This window comes from Papio anubis, chromosome 9 (assembly GCF_008728515.1).
Source record: "Papio anubis isolate 15944 chromosome 9, Panubis1.0, whole genome shotgun sequence".
Lineage (NCBI taxonomy): Eukaryota > Metazoa > Chordata > Mammalia > Primates > Cercopithecidae > Papio > Papio anubis.
Genome location: NC_044984.1, coordinates 72,519,886 through 72,538,506, shown reverse-complemented (window position 1 = coordinate 72,538,506; position 18,621 = coordinate 72,519,886). Strand labels below are relative to the sequence as shown.

The following is an 18,621-nucleotide window of genomic DNA, read 5'->3' as shown; positions in this document are numbered from 1 at the left end:
GTGGATTATATAAAATAAAACATATTTCAGCCAACTAACCAACCAACCAACCAAAGTAACAGCAATAGCAACAGCAACAAGAAAGAGAGAGATGAGATAAAGCAGCATGTCAAGGAAAACTGATTCATGACCTGTTCTATAGAAGGCAAAGGTGAAGGAATCTGAAAGAATATTCTTGCATTATAAAGAGGTGGATACCTTCGTAAAGAGAAGAAGCTTGGTAGGAGGGAAATGGTGATAGAGACAGAACAGAACCATATTATATGAATTCTAGAACTTTATCTTACTATTTTGTGATCTTATCTTTGGTAAGTCCAAAATTCAGTTGTTTTATTAATTTTAATATAGAATCCAATTCTCACTATAAAATGTGTTACCTATGATAATATAAGTATACCTACAAAACAGGTTCCATTTTGATTTTGTTAGAAGTTCTCTGTTTAAAAGACCTTGCCAGAGAAACCTACAGGATTCGTTTTATCAAGTAAGTAATTATTTTATAATAAAAATAATGGTTCAAAATCTATCTTTTTTATAGGATGGGATTTTGAGAATTTTCTACATATATTAGAAAGGTAAATAATTCTGAATTTTTAGTCTGTCTAGAGCCTCTATTATGATGACCAGAAATGGTTAATGAAATAGTGATTATGATTCCAGTAGATACAATTAGATATTTGACATATAATCCTGGTTTTAGTCACCAAGTATGTTATCATTAAGGGGTGGTAGAATAATCACTGAGTCATGGGTTAGAAGATATGGATTCTATAACACATAATACCTACCACCTAATTAAGAAATGTGACCTTAGGTAAATTACTTAACTGACTCAGACCCTCAATTTCTTAATCTGTAATATTTAGCACCATAATGGTAAATGGTTATCACCATTATTCAGGTATAATCTGAGTTAGAATCTAATACCTTTTGCAGAATAAGTTGAGAAATCCACAGCTGACAATTGTGATTTTTGTTACTATTGTTATGAAATGATATTTGTGTCTCCTCAAAATCTATACATCGAAGCCCTGACTTCCAAAGTGATGGTATTAGGAGATGAGGTCTTTGGGAGGTAATTGGGATTAAATGAGATCATAATGGTGGGACTTTCATGATGGGATTACTGGGTAAAGTAAACAATTCAGGATTTGTAGCCTTTCTCTCTTCCTACCTACAGACACTGAGGTGAGACTGTGTGAGGACACAGCAGGAATTCCACCACCTGCAATGCAAAAAGAGAGCCCTCACCAGGAACCAAATCAGCTAGCCCCTTGATCTTGGACTTGCTAGCCTCCAGAACTGTGAGAAAATAAATTTCTGTTGTTTAGGCCACCTAGTCTGTTATTTTATTATGGAAGTCTAGGTAGAATAAGACAACTACTTTCATGGAAGTTTTTTTAGAAAAAAAATGCTCAAAGGCACTGTCTGTTAGAATTACTGTGAACAGGAAATCTTACTTTTCAGTGTGTTTATAACCCAGTTAAAATTACTGCTTATGCAATACCTTATAAAAAGCTGCTTTTAAATTGAAGTTCGTTTATGTTTCACTAAGAGTATTACTGTCTCTCACATAGAGACCCACTTGGGAAAAGTAGGTATACATCTGCAGCTCAAGCAGAAAGCTGACTGCATTGGAATCCTTGGAACATTGATTCAAGGTAAGAATTCACAAGTGCTATCTTACTTTTCACACTTAAGTACTTCATTTTGAAATTCTAAAGAATTTTTATTTGCTTGATGTAAAAAAAAATGGATACTTAGAAATTTGTATTTTTGGCCACTCAACTAAAATTTTAACTTAAAATTTGTTTGTGTTGTTGTTTTAAGAAAGGGTTAAAGTCAGAATGACATTGCCAATTTGAAGGCAACATTTTAACGCAAATGTTGGACCTCGCTTAAATAGACAAGTAACATCAATGGAATTTGTCCTACTGAGTTCAGTAGAATGTGTGTCTTTCTGATTTCTAGAATATTCACTTAGCTTACAGTCTTCCCTTTGTATAAATACCATATTGACAGCTCTAGTGACATGTTACCATACATAATAAACATTACCTATAACCAATAAGTGAAACCAACAGAATATGTCAGACAAGGTGTTTGTCAAAGAAATAACTTTTTTTTTTTAAGTTTTAGAAATGAAGGGCTGTTAATTTTGTTTTCAGTGAATGAATCTGAGGTACATCTACCACACATTTCTACCTCTATGATGATGTCATCTCTTTATTGTCCCTTTCATGTTTACATGACATATTAAGCTAATGCCAATCCACAATTGTTGTAGGATATTTACCAGATCAAATATTCACATATAAAATATATTTGACTCATAGTAATTCTCCTTATTAGTATTAAAGAGTTTAAGATTAAAGAAGTACCTTTGCTCGACCATAGCCCTTGCTTATGGAGACTATAATTTTCACACTGCGGCCATCTTTATGTCCAGTTGCATCACCAGCATCATCTAGCAAAATATCTATCAAATTTTAAAAGAAAGACATACACAAAAGAGTAACATTAGCTCAGATTTGTTTACTGTCATTCTTTTCTCCCTCATAGTTTTATATCTTTCAATGGGATTTGCTCCCCATTCTAGCCTAACTGGTTTGAAAAACCTCAGCCTTCAAGAAGATGAATTACTGTGGTTGGGCTAAAGTTTCAATCTAAGAATTTATTTCTGCTTGCAACGATCTTCACTCAAGTGTTGGGCCACTCACTGCATTTAGATGAGGAAATAAGAGGTTTCTTTTTTCTATTACCCACAGGTCTGAGTAATACCTGAGTAATATTTAGTCACCATTATAACCATGACAATCTGACAAGCCATCTGATTTTTCTATCCAATCTAAAATATCCAAGCTCAATATCCATGTAATTTATAAATGCAAAGGTGCTGAAATTGACTGTCAACTGAAATTATTTTCAGGCATTTGACATAGCCAGCTATATAACTACTCACCTTATCTTTATAATTATTAGGTACTGTTATTGACTTTCAACCATGGCATTTTACTGGCATTATGATTGCTCTCCTGAATCCTTTATGCTAATAGTTTCAAAACCAAAATAGTATTTCGATTAATCAGCTAAGAGTTACAGAACCATGATAAAGCTAGCTAACCTTTAAAATATCAGCCTTTAAATGGTAATTAAAGATTAACTTTCAAAATACATTATACCAGATTAATTTCCAATTTGGAGAATTATTAAGGTAAACTATCACAAATATCTGTTTTCCTTTAATAACAATACTATCATAGAACCATGCTTAATATTAAGACTCTGTTCTGTGGATAAATGAAACTCCCTTATACGCTAAAGAGCACATGTTCCTGGTGAAAAGAGGACTCAACTGCTCTGACAATATATTTATAGAAAAAAAATGTTATGACTATAGCATCATAGAAATCAACACTGTAATAAGATGGCTTCCAAAAATAGAATCATTTCTATTATCTTAATAATTAAGCATATGTAATTTTGAAAGTAAGCAATAAAAATACTCTAAGATCATAACAATTAAAAGCAACTTTCCGAGCTTGAGAACTTTCAGAATTTTAGAGCTTTGCAATAAATTTTTAAATCATCAAAGATAATCTCCAGCACTGGAGCTTAATTATTTTCCCAAGTTCACATCTTAATAGTCTTTCACCTTTTCACCTACTCCACTCAAAAATAAAACTCTTCCTTAAGTGTCATTTTAATTACCTTGCTCCTTTGTTAGAAGTTTAGAGTGGTTTACCATTGGCTGTTCACATCTAGACTTCTGGTAGTTCATGATCAAATTACTTTAGTACTTGTCTTAATTACTTATAAATGCTCAAAAATATTTGACTAATATTTATTAAGTATAAATGGTATCAGAAATTTTGCTGTGTTTTGGGAATGAATACCAAGATGAGAAAGAAAGAGAATTCCTTGTTTTTTTTGGAGTATGTATTTCAGAATAGGTTATGCACTCTGTTAATATAAACTGGACAATGAAATAGAAACTAATTGAAGGGAGCCTGCTCTACATAGATAGGTCATCCTGGAAGGCTTCCTTGAAGAAGTGTTATTTGGAGGTAAGACCAGAAGGCTGAGGAATGCTAGACAAGTGAAGAACCAGGGGAAAAGATTCAGTCAACAAAAACAAGTGCAAAACCCTGAGATGTGTGAGCTGGGTATGTTAAAGGAACAGAGAGATGTTTGGGGTAGCAGGACTGTAGAGACAAGGGGAGGGTGAGGAGTGGTATGAAATGATGTGGATGGAAATAAGTAAGGACCAAATCACACATGGCTAAGTAGTCCCTGGCAAAGGAGGTTGGCCTGATTGTTGATCCACATAAGCTGGTTAAATTTGCCTTGTAATATGTTATTCATTTCATGTCATATTTGCTTCTAAAAACTACACTTACAATATGAAATTTCTCCTGACAATAGTAGGATAAATATTTACCAAAGATGAGTGAATAACTATTCTTTGCTTTTATTATGTGGCTATTTAAAGCAAAATTAACATAATAGTGAAAAGTCCAGGTCCTGGATTCATCCAAGCCAGGGTTTGATTATTAGTTCTGCTGCTTACTAGTTTCATGATCTTGAACAAATTGTTATAGTCACTTTCCTAAGTCTTGGTTTCCTCAGCTGTAAAACAGGGCTTAAACAGCACCTTCCTGGTAGAGTTACTGAGAACATAAAAGATAATGCTTTTAAAGCACTTCATCCTCAGTGTTTACTAAGTTTTGCTTTTCTAACCATTATTTCTGTTTATTCTAACTCCTTCTATTGACTGTGGGCAGGTCACATCATGACTCTGAATCTCCCCAGTTCAGAATATATTGACAGGATGGTCACCTGATGAAACAACTCCAGGAAAAACTGCAAATTGAATGTGAGAGGCTTCTGTAGTTTTGTTTGTTTGTTTTTGTTTTGTTTTTTACTAGAAAATAAGTCATGGTCCTCTGTCTATATTTTGAAGAAAGAATTAAGGAGGTCTGCCATTCTGGCTATAATTAAGTAAAATTCCGGCCCAAAACTGAAGACTTCTCAAACGTCTGTCTTTACTGGATGCATGGAACATGCAATTAATATTTCAGGAACTAGATATTTGCCAATTATCCTCTCTCCTGCCTACTTTCTTTTGCTTAAGATTAATCATGAAACCTAGAAAGTCTCTCTGTTAAAAAGCCCCAGCATAAAGGCAGTTTTGATTTCCAAGTGTTGAACCCACTACACAAGAGTGAAAGTAATGAAAACAATATTCTAGTTGTGTGATTTAATTTTTTTTTAGTTCAGACATAAGTATCACTACTGAAAAATAGTTAAGGAAATAAGATATATTAAAAATAACTTAGGGAATGGGTAAAAAAAAGGTATTAAAAAAAGTAAAACTTGGCTTCTCCCAAAAAATTGCCTTAAATTCTTAATCACGGCCATCAATGTGTTAAGCCCAATAAACATAGAAATTGTAAATGTAAACTCTTTGATTTTATATTTATCTTTATGAGTTCTATTTTTCTTAGACATTAAGTTTTTTTATATATGTCTTTTTTCTAAATCACCTTCAGTATTAAACTTGCCTCCTTCAAATCTTACCATATTTTCATAAAATAAAACAGAATTATATAAAAGGCAGTGAAATCCTACCATTAGTCTGACCTCTAAGGTACTGGCCCTTGTCTTTCGCTAGAAGCCAAGCCTAGGAATCCAGAAATGCATTGGTTACTATGAGATGTAGATCTTACTTCACTTCTCTGTCAGGTCCATCAGCAACAAGCCAACATAGAGGATGTTGTTCAGAACTGTCAGATTCTATACATTTAAACATTCGGGTTCTTTCTTTTGTAGGATATTTTATTGAGTGTGGATAATAATACTTTATGTACAATTTACACACTCAAATTACCATCCACTTCCATAGTTTTATTTTACCTAATGATCTATAAGTTCATTTAATTCTGAAATTTCTTGCTTTATACTTGACTTCTGACATACTTAATGCTTATTCTCAGAATTTATTTTCTTCCTCTGATCCCCACCAGAAGTTTATAAAATTTGTTTTCTTAAAGTACAGGGAGTGCCCACTTGTCTTTTACATATAAGATGAAGGCCATTATTTTATATTACGAAGAGCAGCCATAATAGCAGAATTTTTAACATTCTGCCTTTTTAGAAGAGGTGTGATTCATTGGAAATGTAATCAATATCAGCATGCCATGTCATTTCCCTTCTCCTTCTCCTGTATTTTAATATGATTTAAGGCAAGCAGTGTACTGTCTCCAATCTATAATGGAATCTAATGTTGGCTAGGAACATACATATTATTGGTTTCCAAGCGTCATCTGGTGGCCGTGCTTTACAATTACCACAGATCCTCATGTAAATACTCCCTAGACTAAATTCTCTATCCTTGAAGTGATTCTCCTCAATGAACTGTTCCACAGAAACAGCTACACTTTATGCTTGAATGGTTCATCAGATATTAAGACGACATTAGTCATATGCTTCTATTTGCAATCGAATCAAAACTGTACCCTTGTTCCATCACTAATACTGTGTTCTTTTTGTTTGTTGGAAATTTAATAGAGCTGCAGACTGGGTGACAGAGTAGCATTATGTTCTGTCAGGGCAGTATCATGCAGGGTCATCGAGTCAAATTTAGAAAATAAAGCCTGCTACACTTATAAATGGGTTTTGCACACTTAAAACAATAAAATTGTATGGGGTTATTATTATTATATCCATAAGTACTAATTATCATCACTGAGAGTATTATTTCTTCATCATTGTAATCATGGAGAAAGCACTTCCTAAGGAAAAGTGATTTCTTAAAAATATTATGAAGCCCATATCTCTAAGATTGACTTTTGGATAGAGAATGTGCTTTTAAAATTATAACTAAGTAGACTAGATTTATAAGATCAAAATAGGACTATTTCTGAGAATTAGAGTATAACATTTTAATTTAAGAGTATGTAAAGTTCTCCAAATTCCAGGCTTCCCACCCGTTAACTTATAGGCATGCTGTGATTCAGCAAGCATGTGCACTAAATCACCTGAGGTAACAGCCTCTGTGATGTTCAAATTATTTAGAGAAAGTCCTAATGACTGCCTGGAAGATGAAGAGGAGGTGCTGCTTGAGGATTCTGACGGTGGCCGAGTAGGCTTAGCTGTGTTACCAGTTTCTGCCTTCAACCGGTCATTTTCAGCCTTCAGTATTTCAATTTCATTCTGTCATGAAGATGGAAAACATGAAAAAAATTGAGTTGGTTTGATTGAGAAAATAGCCCTGAGTCTTTTATCTAGTTAATTAGCTTGTTTGTTAAACAAAACATGTGGTAATATATTAAATAAACAAATATATGAAATAGGATTTCCTTCCCAAGAAGGAAATTTAACCCTTTTCTCTGTCAATCCAACCATTCAACATTTTTATCATTTTTTTTTTTTGACTAAAGCATGTGTTTGAGAATTTTTCCAGGACTTGGTCTCATTTGAATTAAGAAAAATATGATGGAATCATTCGTAACACTTCTCATTTTAAAGGTGATGTTAAAATCTTATAAGCATATCATGCCATTTGTAATATTATTATAAATCTGTGGACAGTTGAAAAACAGAGCAAAACAAAAATAATGTAAATAAGGTGATTTAAAATCACTCCAGAATCATATCTAACATCTGAAAAAGGTTTTTTTTTTTTCCTTCCAATCGGAACACTAAGCTCATAAAAAACAACAAAAGCCTTTAGATGAACATATACAGTGGCAGATGAATCTGCTCAGCAATGAGCTTTTCTTATTTCAGTCACCTGTGGTACCAAGCGATTACTGGTATACAATAATACAATGAAAACTGAGTTTGAGCACAGACTGGTTCTGAATTTAGCCTTTAGATGTTTTTTTAAAAAAAATACAAAAGCTTTACTTTTACAGATGGCATTCCAAATCACTTTGACTTCCATATTCAGAAAGCTTGTGTTGAATTTCTACAGTTTCCTCATTACTTTTGTATTTCAATAGAAAACTGGCGAGAAAGTATGTGAAAATCAGATTTCAAAAGAACAGGCAAAAAAGTCAAAATAAAAGTAAACGATGGAAAAGTGAAGAAGCAAGAATTGCAGTAGCTTCTGTAAAAACTTAGCTCTCAACCTGAATCCAATCACTAGTACAGTATCCTGAATGGTTCTTGAATACAACTTGCCAGTTTTCACTCCCACTTCCAAACTTGGATTTGACAAAATTCTCAATTCAGTACTAAGAAATGAGTTGCAAAGACTGAATAAACAGAGTACATTTCTAAGGTGGGTTTCCAAGCAGAATTTGTTCTGTGTTAACCAAAAGAACAGAATAAGCAGCATTTTTTTTATTTGTTTGTTTCTCCATTTCATTCCTTGAAAGTACTTCAGCACCAACCTGCATTCGGTTCATGGCTTCCCGGATCTGATCAAGATGATGAGCAGAGCTGAGGGCCTCCAGCCGAATATCTGTTAATTTTAATTCCTTTTCTCTGAGCTCGCTCTTCAGCTGCAGAATTATCTCTGCCTCAGCTTCTGTGCATTCACAGATCCTGAAGAAGGAAACAAACAAAATCAGTGGTCTGGGGAAGCCAGATGATTAAGAAAAGCACTGCCTCTTTTAAAGGCTGAACTGTAATATTATCCAGCAGGTACAGATATGATGTACTGCTGGCAAAACCTAGAGAAAAGGAGAAAGAGTTTTACAAACAGTTATGCATTCACAAGTTCAAAACGGAAATAGCTTTTTCTTTTAATCTTTTTTTTTTTTCTATTTTTTAAAGTTTAAAAACAGTCTACTATTACTGGGTATAAAGTGATCCTAAAAATGCTTTTATTGGTGATATTTACAGGCAAAAAAGTCATAGATTACTACATTTCATTTCAACATTTTCAAGGGACTTAAACCTCTATTTGCAACATGTGACTATACTTTTATAAAAGCAGTTATTACATTCTTAAAATGTTGATTTCTTTTGTAAAATTGTGCAAAAAAGTTCTGAAACAATACTGCCTTTAAGTTAGCATAAAAATCCAATATAAATATTGTAGAAAATAAATTAGAAAGATTACTTTTGGCCATTTAAATAATAGATGAGTTATATAACCTTCCTATTTGGCTCAGCTGATTTAGGAGATCACAGCTAAATCACAGGTTTCAACCCCTACTAGCAGGCTAGCTGAGGGCTGTTTGAAGGAAACACATTGTATCCTCGTTGTGTTGTTTTATTGTTTTGTGGACAGCTTTGCAGGAAATTTGCCAAAAAAATTGTCTTATATTAACTAACATATTTTCCATTTAAAATCTGAGAACTAGTTTACTGGCCACAAAATGACAGTGATATGTTCTTCCTTTCTGCATAAATGATAAAATTATGTAGGCAAAGCACAGTGGCCCTGTTCTATATGAGTTCTATGCTAGTTGTTGTCATGAGCATACAAGGATATTAGATTTAAATAGTAAACAACACAGATAATTATCTCACCAGAACACTTTTCTATATTTGAAATGTGTTCATTCTTGTACAGTAGTCCCCCACAATTAGAGTTTATCCACAATTTTAGTTTCTGTGGTTTAAGTTACCTATAGTCAAATATGGTCCAAAAATATTACAGTATTTTGGGCTGGGTGTGGTGGCTTGCACCTATAATCCCAGCACTTTGGGAGGCCGAGGTAGGTGAATCACTTGAGGTCAGGGGTTCGAGACCAGCCTGGCCAACATGGTGAAACCCTGTCTCTACTAAAAATACAAAAAATTAGCCAGGTGTGGTGGTGCACACCTGTAATCCCAGCTACTCAGGAGGTTGACACAGGAGAATCGCTTGAACCCGGGAGGCAGAGGTTACAGTGCGCTGAGATCTTGACATTGCACTCCAGCTTGGGCGACAGAGTGAGACTTTGTTTAAAAAAACAAAAAAAAAAAAAAAAAAATTACACTATTTTGAGGAAGATAGAGACCACATTAATATAACTATTATCACAAAATATTGTTGTAATTGTTATATTATTACTGTTAATCACTTATTGTGCCTAATTTTAAAATTAAATTTTGTCATATGTAGGTATGCATGTATAGGAAAAAAAACAGTATACATAGGGCTTGGTACTATCTATGGTTTCAGGCATCCACTGGGGATGCCTGAAAGTATCCCTGGTGGATAAGCTGGGGGCTACTGTACTACCAAAAAGTGGGCTATCATAAAAATGCTAGGTTAGATTAACTAATAGAATCAAAGAAAACTGGATTGCAGGTTGATTTTAGGAAACCAAATTTTAGTTGAAAAAACAGAAAGAGAAGGTATTTATTGTTGAAATGCATGTGAGTGATTTTAGAAAAAGCAAAAGCAAACACTACTTAGGTTAGAACCTGGATCTTTGCAGTTTTCATGCATCACACTCCACTTTACCGAGATCTATGCTTGTAGATCACAGGGCCATTTTGTCGTTTCTTTGGTGGCCAGACAAGGGGTGACCTGTATGTACATACAGTTAGACAGATACATGGACAAATGCCCATGAAAAGAAGTGAGAATCATGATTCAGAAAACTGGAGAATGAGATCAAGAAACACTTAAATTGTAACATACGAAAATGAAAAAGAAAAATGAAAATGAAAGAAACCAATGAAGGAGAAATATGAAAAGAGAAACTAATGCTGTCCATCATTCTCAGGAAAATCAGAAAATAATTGGTACAGATATGGTTAGAACATAAATATGGCCTTCATCTAAAATTGTTTTTTAAAAATATTTCTGCATTTTGCAGAAGGAGCAACTTACGCGGAAGCAGATTGTGAGGGCTTCATGGATGCTGAACTACAGTCACCAGCGTTATGGGGCAACTTGGGGGATGCTGGAAGGGATGAATCAGTAAGCTCTTCAATGTCGGAATGTGATGAAGGAGGCTTGGTGGACTTTTTCTTCCCAAAGGCTTGTTTGAAAGAACTTCTCAGCTGAAAGAAGGACAGAAATTACCCTTCTTGTCTATTTGCACTTGGAGAGCTTTTGCTTTGGGGCGTTAGTTTGCAGATGCCATCCTAGCCACTGCCTGGGGTCAGTATGTACAAGCAGAGTATTAACAATTGCAGCACAGTATCTCTAAAAAAAAAATGATACCATGTTTTGTGTGTTCATTTTATTCTTGTATTAATCCAGCGCAGCGCAAACATGGAAGGCTTTTAAATAGTGCAAGGTCAAGGGCATGGCTGTCAGAGAACTCATTTAAAACTAAGTACCTTGAAGGGATCTCCATTCCCAATGCTTCTCTCTTCAAGGCAATTTGTTTTAAATGGCCACTTTAGCGCTACAATCAAGTCATGTCCTGCTGACAGTACAAACTTAAAAAGCAAAATGAAACCAAATTCACCTAACACTTCATTAATTGTGATTTTCTATTCAAATTTTCCAATCCCAGACTACTCAAAACCAGAATTGGTATCCCCTACAGTTCTATTCAGAAAGTGGTTTTACATCTCTTTAAAATTTGAGATTAAAATGAAAAGACACAAAGAAAAGACATACAAGGTAATCTGTTTTAAAAGGTATAAAAGCCTACTGCCAAAATGAATAGCATTCATGCCAAGGTAGAGTTTTTTTATAGATGCATGCCAAATTGTCCACGGTTTATATTCACCTCACTTCCTCTAGAGTTCACCTTGCAGAAACATGAAAGAGTGTGGAATTACAAATCAAGGGAATGAAGGCTGATCAGTATTTTAAAATATTACCTGTATAAACATTTTTTAAGACAAAAAAGATATTTCTTTCATTATTTGTAGAAAGCACTCCAGTAAAATCCTCTGATAATTATGTCTGGATTTCATAAAGAGTTGTATTTACTCAAAGTCTACCTTTGTGTTTTTTTGGTATTAAAAGAAATCATTAACTCCATTGTTTTTAAGTTTTTTGCAGTAACAGTATCTTCCCTTCGGCTACTTAGCTATTGATCAATATAATAAATTATGTCTCTAGCAAACTTAAGGTACAGTTCTGTTAAAGTGCATTTCTATATTTCTGCTATATTCTCTTGGTTAAAAACATCAAGAAGACACTAATGTGGTTGATTTCTTTTAGGGTGAAACTATTCACATGGTAAGCCCTGTTGATTCCAAAGGCAGAAGGAGAGTTTCCTGGTTTCTTCTTTCCCTTTATTGACTCCCATTCTCCTCCTTTTCCTCCAACACCACTATCAACATCATCATCATCATATCATCATCATGATCATCATCATTTTTTCACTTTTCCTTCATCTCTACCCCCACAATAAACCCCTATTTTAAGACATTTATTCACAGATGTTATCTTATTTTTCTTTAGTATAACTCTATAGCTATACTATTGACTTTCTATAGTTATACTATAGAAAAACAAGATAACATCTGTGAATAAATGGTATTCACAAATAAATATAGTTGCTATTAACTATCCTTTTATAGATAAGAAAATTCAGGCCCCTCAAAAGGTCTAGATCTAGTGGTGATTCAAACCCAAGTTTAGTCCCAACATTGAAATGTATGCTTTTCAGTACATGCCACACCAATTTCGGTGGTGAGTGCAGCATCTGAGGTGTCAGTAGCTTGAATGGGGCACTTTGTAAACTGCTGCAGATCACTGAAGCCTCAAAGAAAAAGGCCTAACACATGATGCATTAATAAGCTTCTGAATTAGATGAAGGACGGTGGCTTACCCAGTTCTTCTTTTTCTTCTTCTTAGAATCAGCATCATTACCACTGCCAATACTGGAATGGCTTGTGGCACTGTTGATACTAGAAACACTTTCAGAGGAATGCTGTCTTCTGATGCGAAGATCTAGCAATAGAGAGAGAGAGAGAGAGAATCACATTGGCTCATGAAGAGTCTCGATCTGAACAAATAAGTCTTTTAGGTCTTTTGAGAGGAAGTTCTCTAATAAAGGTCAACAAGGATTTGTACAGATAATTTCAATGCAGTTTTGGTTTTAGAAGTTTAGTACAACCATATTTGTTTTAATTAACTGAGGTATCTACATTAAGATTTAATGGGAATCTCATATAAGTCTGCAGCCCTGGCAGTTTAATGAGTTCTGAGTTTTGTCTAAAATTAAATGCTATGCTAATGATTTTTACTGAATGCCTGGATCAAACAGCTCTTCCAAAATGATTTGTTCTGAATGATTACCTTCAAGGAGTAAATGGAAACTCATAATAAAATGAGAATTAATTGTGCCTTTTTAATATTTGTGCTTCAAATACAGTTACTAGAGCAAAATGTATTAACTTTCCATTTCATAGAATCATACCATATTAGAGCCAAAACAAACCTTGAAGTCATGTAAGCACATAATCTCACAGATGAGGAAACTGAAGTGAAAAGAAGTTAAGTAACTTGGCCAAAGTCAAACAGCCAATGAAAGGCAGATCCTCCAAAGAAAGCCTAGGTAGACTGAGTTTGTGAATTAAACAGAGGACATATTTAAAACAGTGCAATTCTTCCAATGTATCCCTACTCCCTGCCCATGACTTATTATAGAATAGTAAAAGTAACATCAATAACAAATAATAATAAAACTAGGTTTTATAATATGCTTGATATGCCCCAGAGTATCTAATTTTATTATTAAAGCAAACCACTGAAATGAGTTTATTTACTAAATGTAATTTTCACATGGTCACATAGCTGAAAAATAGTGGAGCCAGGCTCAGCCCTAGGCTGATTCTAATATCCATTGTGTTAACTGCCATGTATGCAGCATGTGGTATGGCCTTGCTTAACTTCTAAAAGCAAGCAGTGCTTCTTTAGTTAAGATATTTTGAAGAGAACAGCATTTGATATTTAATCATGTTTAAAGGTATCTATTTCTTTTATACAAGCAGCTTATAGATTTTTAGTTATTAAAAATAAAACAAACTGAATTTTTTCCTACCTAAAATGCACTAGTATAGGTATTACTGAGACACTAAGAAAATTTACAAAATTGTGCTTAAGCTCACACTTGCTTTTAGTCAATTTCCATTAATATACTTATTGTCATCAAGGCAGATTAGGCAAGCAAAAATATCTCAGTAGAAGTTGTAAGATGTCAAAATTTATTCTAAAGCTGACAAAGTTTCAATAAAACTAGTACCATAAAATCAAGTCTTTTCAATTGACTGATTTACTGAATAGTAAAAATGATCCATGGCAACAAAACTATAATTGGTTGCTTTCAAAACATATAACAAATATGTATGTATTAATAGACATGTAATATATGTATTTACATATATATGTATGTGTGTGTATATGTATATCCTCATCATCATATACATACATATCAATTAGTCCCTTAATTTTTCTACTAAGGCAATCATGCTGAAAAGTTTTATAGGAAGAAACACATAGAGTTTTTTTGTTTAGAATCCCTAGAATTCGTCCCTTAAAATTATTTTAAAAAGTAGTGATGAGAACATGAACTGGTTTTGCATGCTAAAACATTACCAACTCCTAAACCTAAATCAAGGTATTCATGTAGGAGGTTTCAATTCAACAATAAAGGAATCTGGTATCCTTTAATCAACTATTATGGAACTCATATAAATAGACAATAGAAGAATATGTGTAGGTATTTCTTCGGGTTTTAAATTTTTGCTGAGATCAGCCATTAGCTTTTTGAAAAAGATTTCCCATTTGCTAGCTCGTTCCTAATAATTAACTTTCACAAATAGAAAAGCACAAAGTATTACAGTACTTCAGAATTTTTATTATATCCCAAATTAATAAACTGTGTCTGACTTCTTTAATACTAAAATTTTTAAAAGATAGGTAAATTATTATAATCATAGGTCAAAAGTAGTCCTTGGAGGTATCAGTTACCTTCACTTACGACTGCATTCACCAGTAAAGATTAGCAAAGCCATAATATTAATAATATTGTGAAATGAAGGAAATGCATTTTACCGTTCCCTAACAATTTCTTTTTTAATACTTCTAAGTATTTAATTCAGTACATGGGGCATCATAAAGTTCAGTAAAGAATAGCTAACCAAATGAATATCAGCAATCTGAATGAGTGGAGAAGCCTATTTTTAAAGTGAAATTTTCAGGTACGTGTTTGTTCACTTGTCATTTTCTACCTCCCATCCTCTGCGTCACCACTGCCCCAGTTCAAGCTATCAACATAACCTTTACAGCAAGCATTGCTATTGAACTTACTCATCTTCAAACCATTCTATAAACAATAGCTACAAAAATCTTTTTAAAAGGAAAACTTCATCATCACTCCCCCACTTAAGACCTTTCAATAACTTCTCACTGTAATAAGAATAGATAAAAATCCATCTTCTAAATATGGCCTACAATCCGTCAGTAATCTTGTCAGTCCTTAACTCATCAATTGTGTTCTTCTTCTTACACATTTGCTTAGTATTTTCCTTACATTAGTTCCATAAGGGAACTAATTTATTTTCTGCCTCAAAGCTCTTTTGAAATGCTCCTCCCTCACGACTTATAATGTGATTGACAATTATTCCTTGGATATTCACTAGAATATTACTACCTTAGAGTAATCTTCCGTGACTGTGTAACCTCCAGTAGGTTCCTTGGTACCCTCCTTCCCTATGGTACCCGTTATTTTCCATCTTAGAACTTATAACTGTTTTGGTATACATGTTCAGCTTCACCAATGATCACATACATTCATTTACCCTCTGCTCTCCCACTAGACTAAAAGTTCTATGGAGACAAAGACCATATCTATTTTGTTTACCATTATATATTCCAAACCTTATATAGCATATGGCATGTGGTATCAATCAATACATAGTGTTAAATAAATCGATTCTGATTTTTCATTCACTATAACTACATTTGCCTATCATTATTTCTAAAAAATATTTAGTGCTGACAGAATTTTAATACATGTGTTATCCCACTGTATTTGGTGTATCTTAAGGAAAAACAATTCTATATTTACACAGAAGTAGTGACTTAGAAAGCAATAACACATTTTGAAAAAAAAAGGTAAAATTTTCTAGTACCTTCAACTTTCAAATTTCTTATCACAAATACTGTATTTGCAGTGGATTGTGAGCTCCATGAACAAAGGTAATTTTTTAAATCTTTGTATTTTAAGATCTGATAATGCCTAGTACTTAATAGCAGGTGTTTACATATGTTTCTAAACAAAAAAAATTTTATTATAGACTGTAATTATTTATCAGACTTCATTAATGAATGTGAGGCATTAATTTAGAGAAAATAGAAAACACATTCACAAACTGGTGTGTGATTTTGTGATAGTCTGGCCTGTCTATAAGACTGTTGCCTCATTCCAAATATATCTTCTAAAATCATATGTAAAAATATACATTACATACATATTTTAAGGGTCTCTAAAAGTAAATTTCAATGTGATTTCCAAATATAAATGTATATGCCATACAATTACCTTAATAACCCATGGAAAGACACATAATTAGTCTAACTGACTATTTTTTCCATGTAATGTCAATGGTCAATGTGATAAGAATCACTCTATGTTCATTACATTTAATACTGAGTTTTAATATTACAGAAATACAATCTAACTATCTTGTATACATTCAATCCTTTATAACCAGTGGTTTTTGTTACTTTTAAAACCTAGCAAATTATTTTTTAATATTTATTGGTCGATGTAAATATTAACTGGTATTTTTCACCTTAAGCATCACCCCTCCCACATTTCTGAGCAAAGGCATTCCAATTTTTCAATTTCAGTAGTCATATTCAGCTACCTGTTGCTTAAGATAAAAGGAATCCTTTCAGCAAGTTTCACTTCAGTGACTTGTGCTGTGTTAAAGTAAGGATTAAGCCTTTTTAAATCCCTTCTGGACCTATTTACGACATGAAGATTTAGAACATAAGCTGCTTTATTATAGCTCTAAGATAAGCTTTAAATATGCAGTAATTTTCCATGCATCACATAAATCACTCCCCCACATGGAAAGTTGCTAAATTCTTGAGAGAAGTAGCCCCTATAGAACTACTTTGTCCTTCAATTTATGCATATCTCACTTTATGTAACTGTTTTCCTAAAATGTAAATTGAAATTCATTTAAAAATTACTTTATTCTTCTTTTAAAAATTCAAATAAACCCCTTTTATGTGCAAGACATCATCATGGGCATCCTGATGTCTTTCAAAAGAGTGAAAAAACAAACTCTACTATTGTAAATCAGGAAAGACATATCTTAAATAAAAGCCCCAAAGTATAATGTAATTTTAAGAAGGGAAGTATTGCTACTTCCAGAAACATATCACAGCGGACTTCATTCAGTGTAGGAATCAAGAAAGCATATTTGGGTTACCTGCTGCAGTGTCTCAAAAAGTTTTTATGCTGATCAAACAAGGTAGAATATTCTAAATGGAATGAATGCAATTCATAAAGAACTTATGAAGAATTGAAAAAAAATTCAGGATAGCTGAAATATGGAATATACAATGCAACAACAGAACAAGAAGTAAAGTCTATATGTGCTTCATTGGGCACATAGTTGGTTATGAATAAATATTTGTTGAATAAATGAAGCTGGTGAAGAGAGATTATGGCAAGTTGAGGAGTCTATATTCCATTCTAAAGGCAATGGGATACCTGTAGATGTGTTTCTTAATGACTGTTCTGGCTTCACTGTGAAGACTGGTGTAAAGCAGATAAGATTAAGAAGAGGAAGGCTATTGAGGGGTTTGTGGTCATGGTTCAGGAGAGAGGTGATGGATGGTGAGAGTAAAACCAGAGAAAAGTGAACAGATCCAAGAGATACTTAAGGAGTGGGATCAATAGATCTTGGTAATTTATTCAACGAGAAGAGGAGGAATTATGAAGAATACTTAGATTTCTGGCTAAATGGAAGGATGGTGGTGCTATCCACTGAGGCAAAAAGCACTGAAGGAGCAGCAGGTCTGAGACAGAAGACAAGTTAAAGTTTGGAGACATTGGTTTTAAGATGCAAAACAGACATTCAAAGATATCCACATGGAGTTCTCGGTAGCTCTATATACAGAGCCTGGCCTGCAGACCTAGATTTGACAGTTATTAGCTATTAACACATTAATAAAAATTACAGCTAGAGTATGAGATGATTTTCTATATATTTTTAAATAGGATGCATAGAATCATAATATACAGAATCATAATGGAAGAGAGCTTAGGATATCAACAATTAACAAATGGATACAAAAGAGTGAATTTATAAAAGAAATATTAAAAAACATTTCAAAGGAGCAGAAGAAAAACCAAAAATGTGTGATGTCATGAACATTAGAAAAACCGAATATTTCACATAGGAAGAAATGAATATCCGCATCAAATACTGTTTCCACATCTGTCTAATACAATGAGAATTTAAATGTTTTACTGAATTTAGTGTCATATAAGTTTCTACCGATCCCGGAGAGCATAATTTTGGTGGAGTGGAGGGAAAAGGAGCTACACTCCAGTGGTCTAAAGATGGTTGGTGGCTGAAGACATTGAAAGAGTTCATAAAATTTTTCTCAGAATTCTTCTGGAAATGAAAAGAGAGATAATAAGGCATTCATGTTTTAGGTCAGGATTTTTGAAGCTGGGAAAGAGTTGAGCATGTTGAATGCCATTGAAAAGTGTCAGGAAATGAGTAAATAGAACCAAT

General features: G+C 33.5%; 1 protein-coding gene across 12 annotated transcripts in view; it reads right to left on the bottom strand.

Annotated features, from left to right (window-relative positions):
• The window catches only part of NAV3 (neuron navigator 3), a 946,218-nt gene that overhangs the window by 25,281 nt on the left and 902,316 nt on the right, over positions 1-18,621 (bottom strand). For 10 of the 12 annotated variants that reach the window (XM_021923304.2, XM_031651088.1, XM_021923301.2 and 7 more), the window contains 6 exons: positions 12,687-12,808; positions 11,634-11,654; positions 10,781-10,953; positions 8,400-8,553; positions 7,041-7,215; positions 2,382-2,479 (listed from right to left, as the gene is read on the bottom strand). In XM_021923304.2, the coding sequence (XP_021778996.2) occupies positions 2,382-2,479; positions 7,041-7,215; positions 8,400-8,553; positions 10,781-10,953; positions 11,634-11,654; positions 12,687-12,808 (743 nt within the window). The remainder of the gene's footprint in view (positions 1-2,381; positions 2,480-7,040; positions 7,216-8,399; positions 8,554-10,780; positions 10,954-11,633; positions 11,655-12,686; positions 12,809-18,621) is intronic. The other 2 variants (XM_021923300.2, XM_021923302.2) reach the window with 1 other exon arrangement.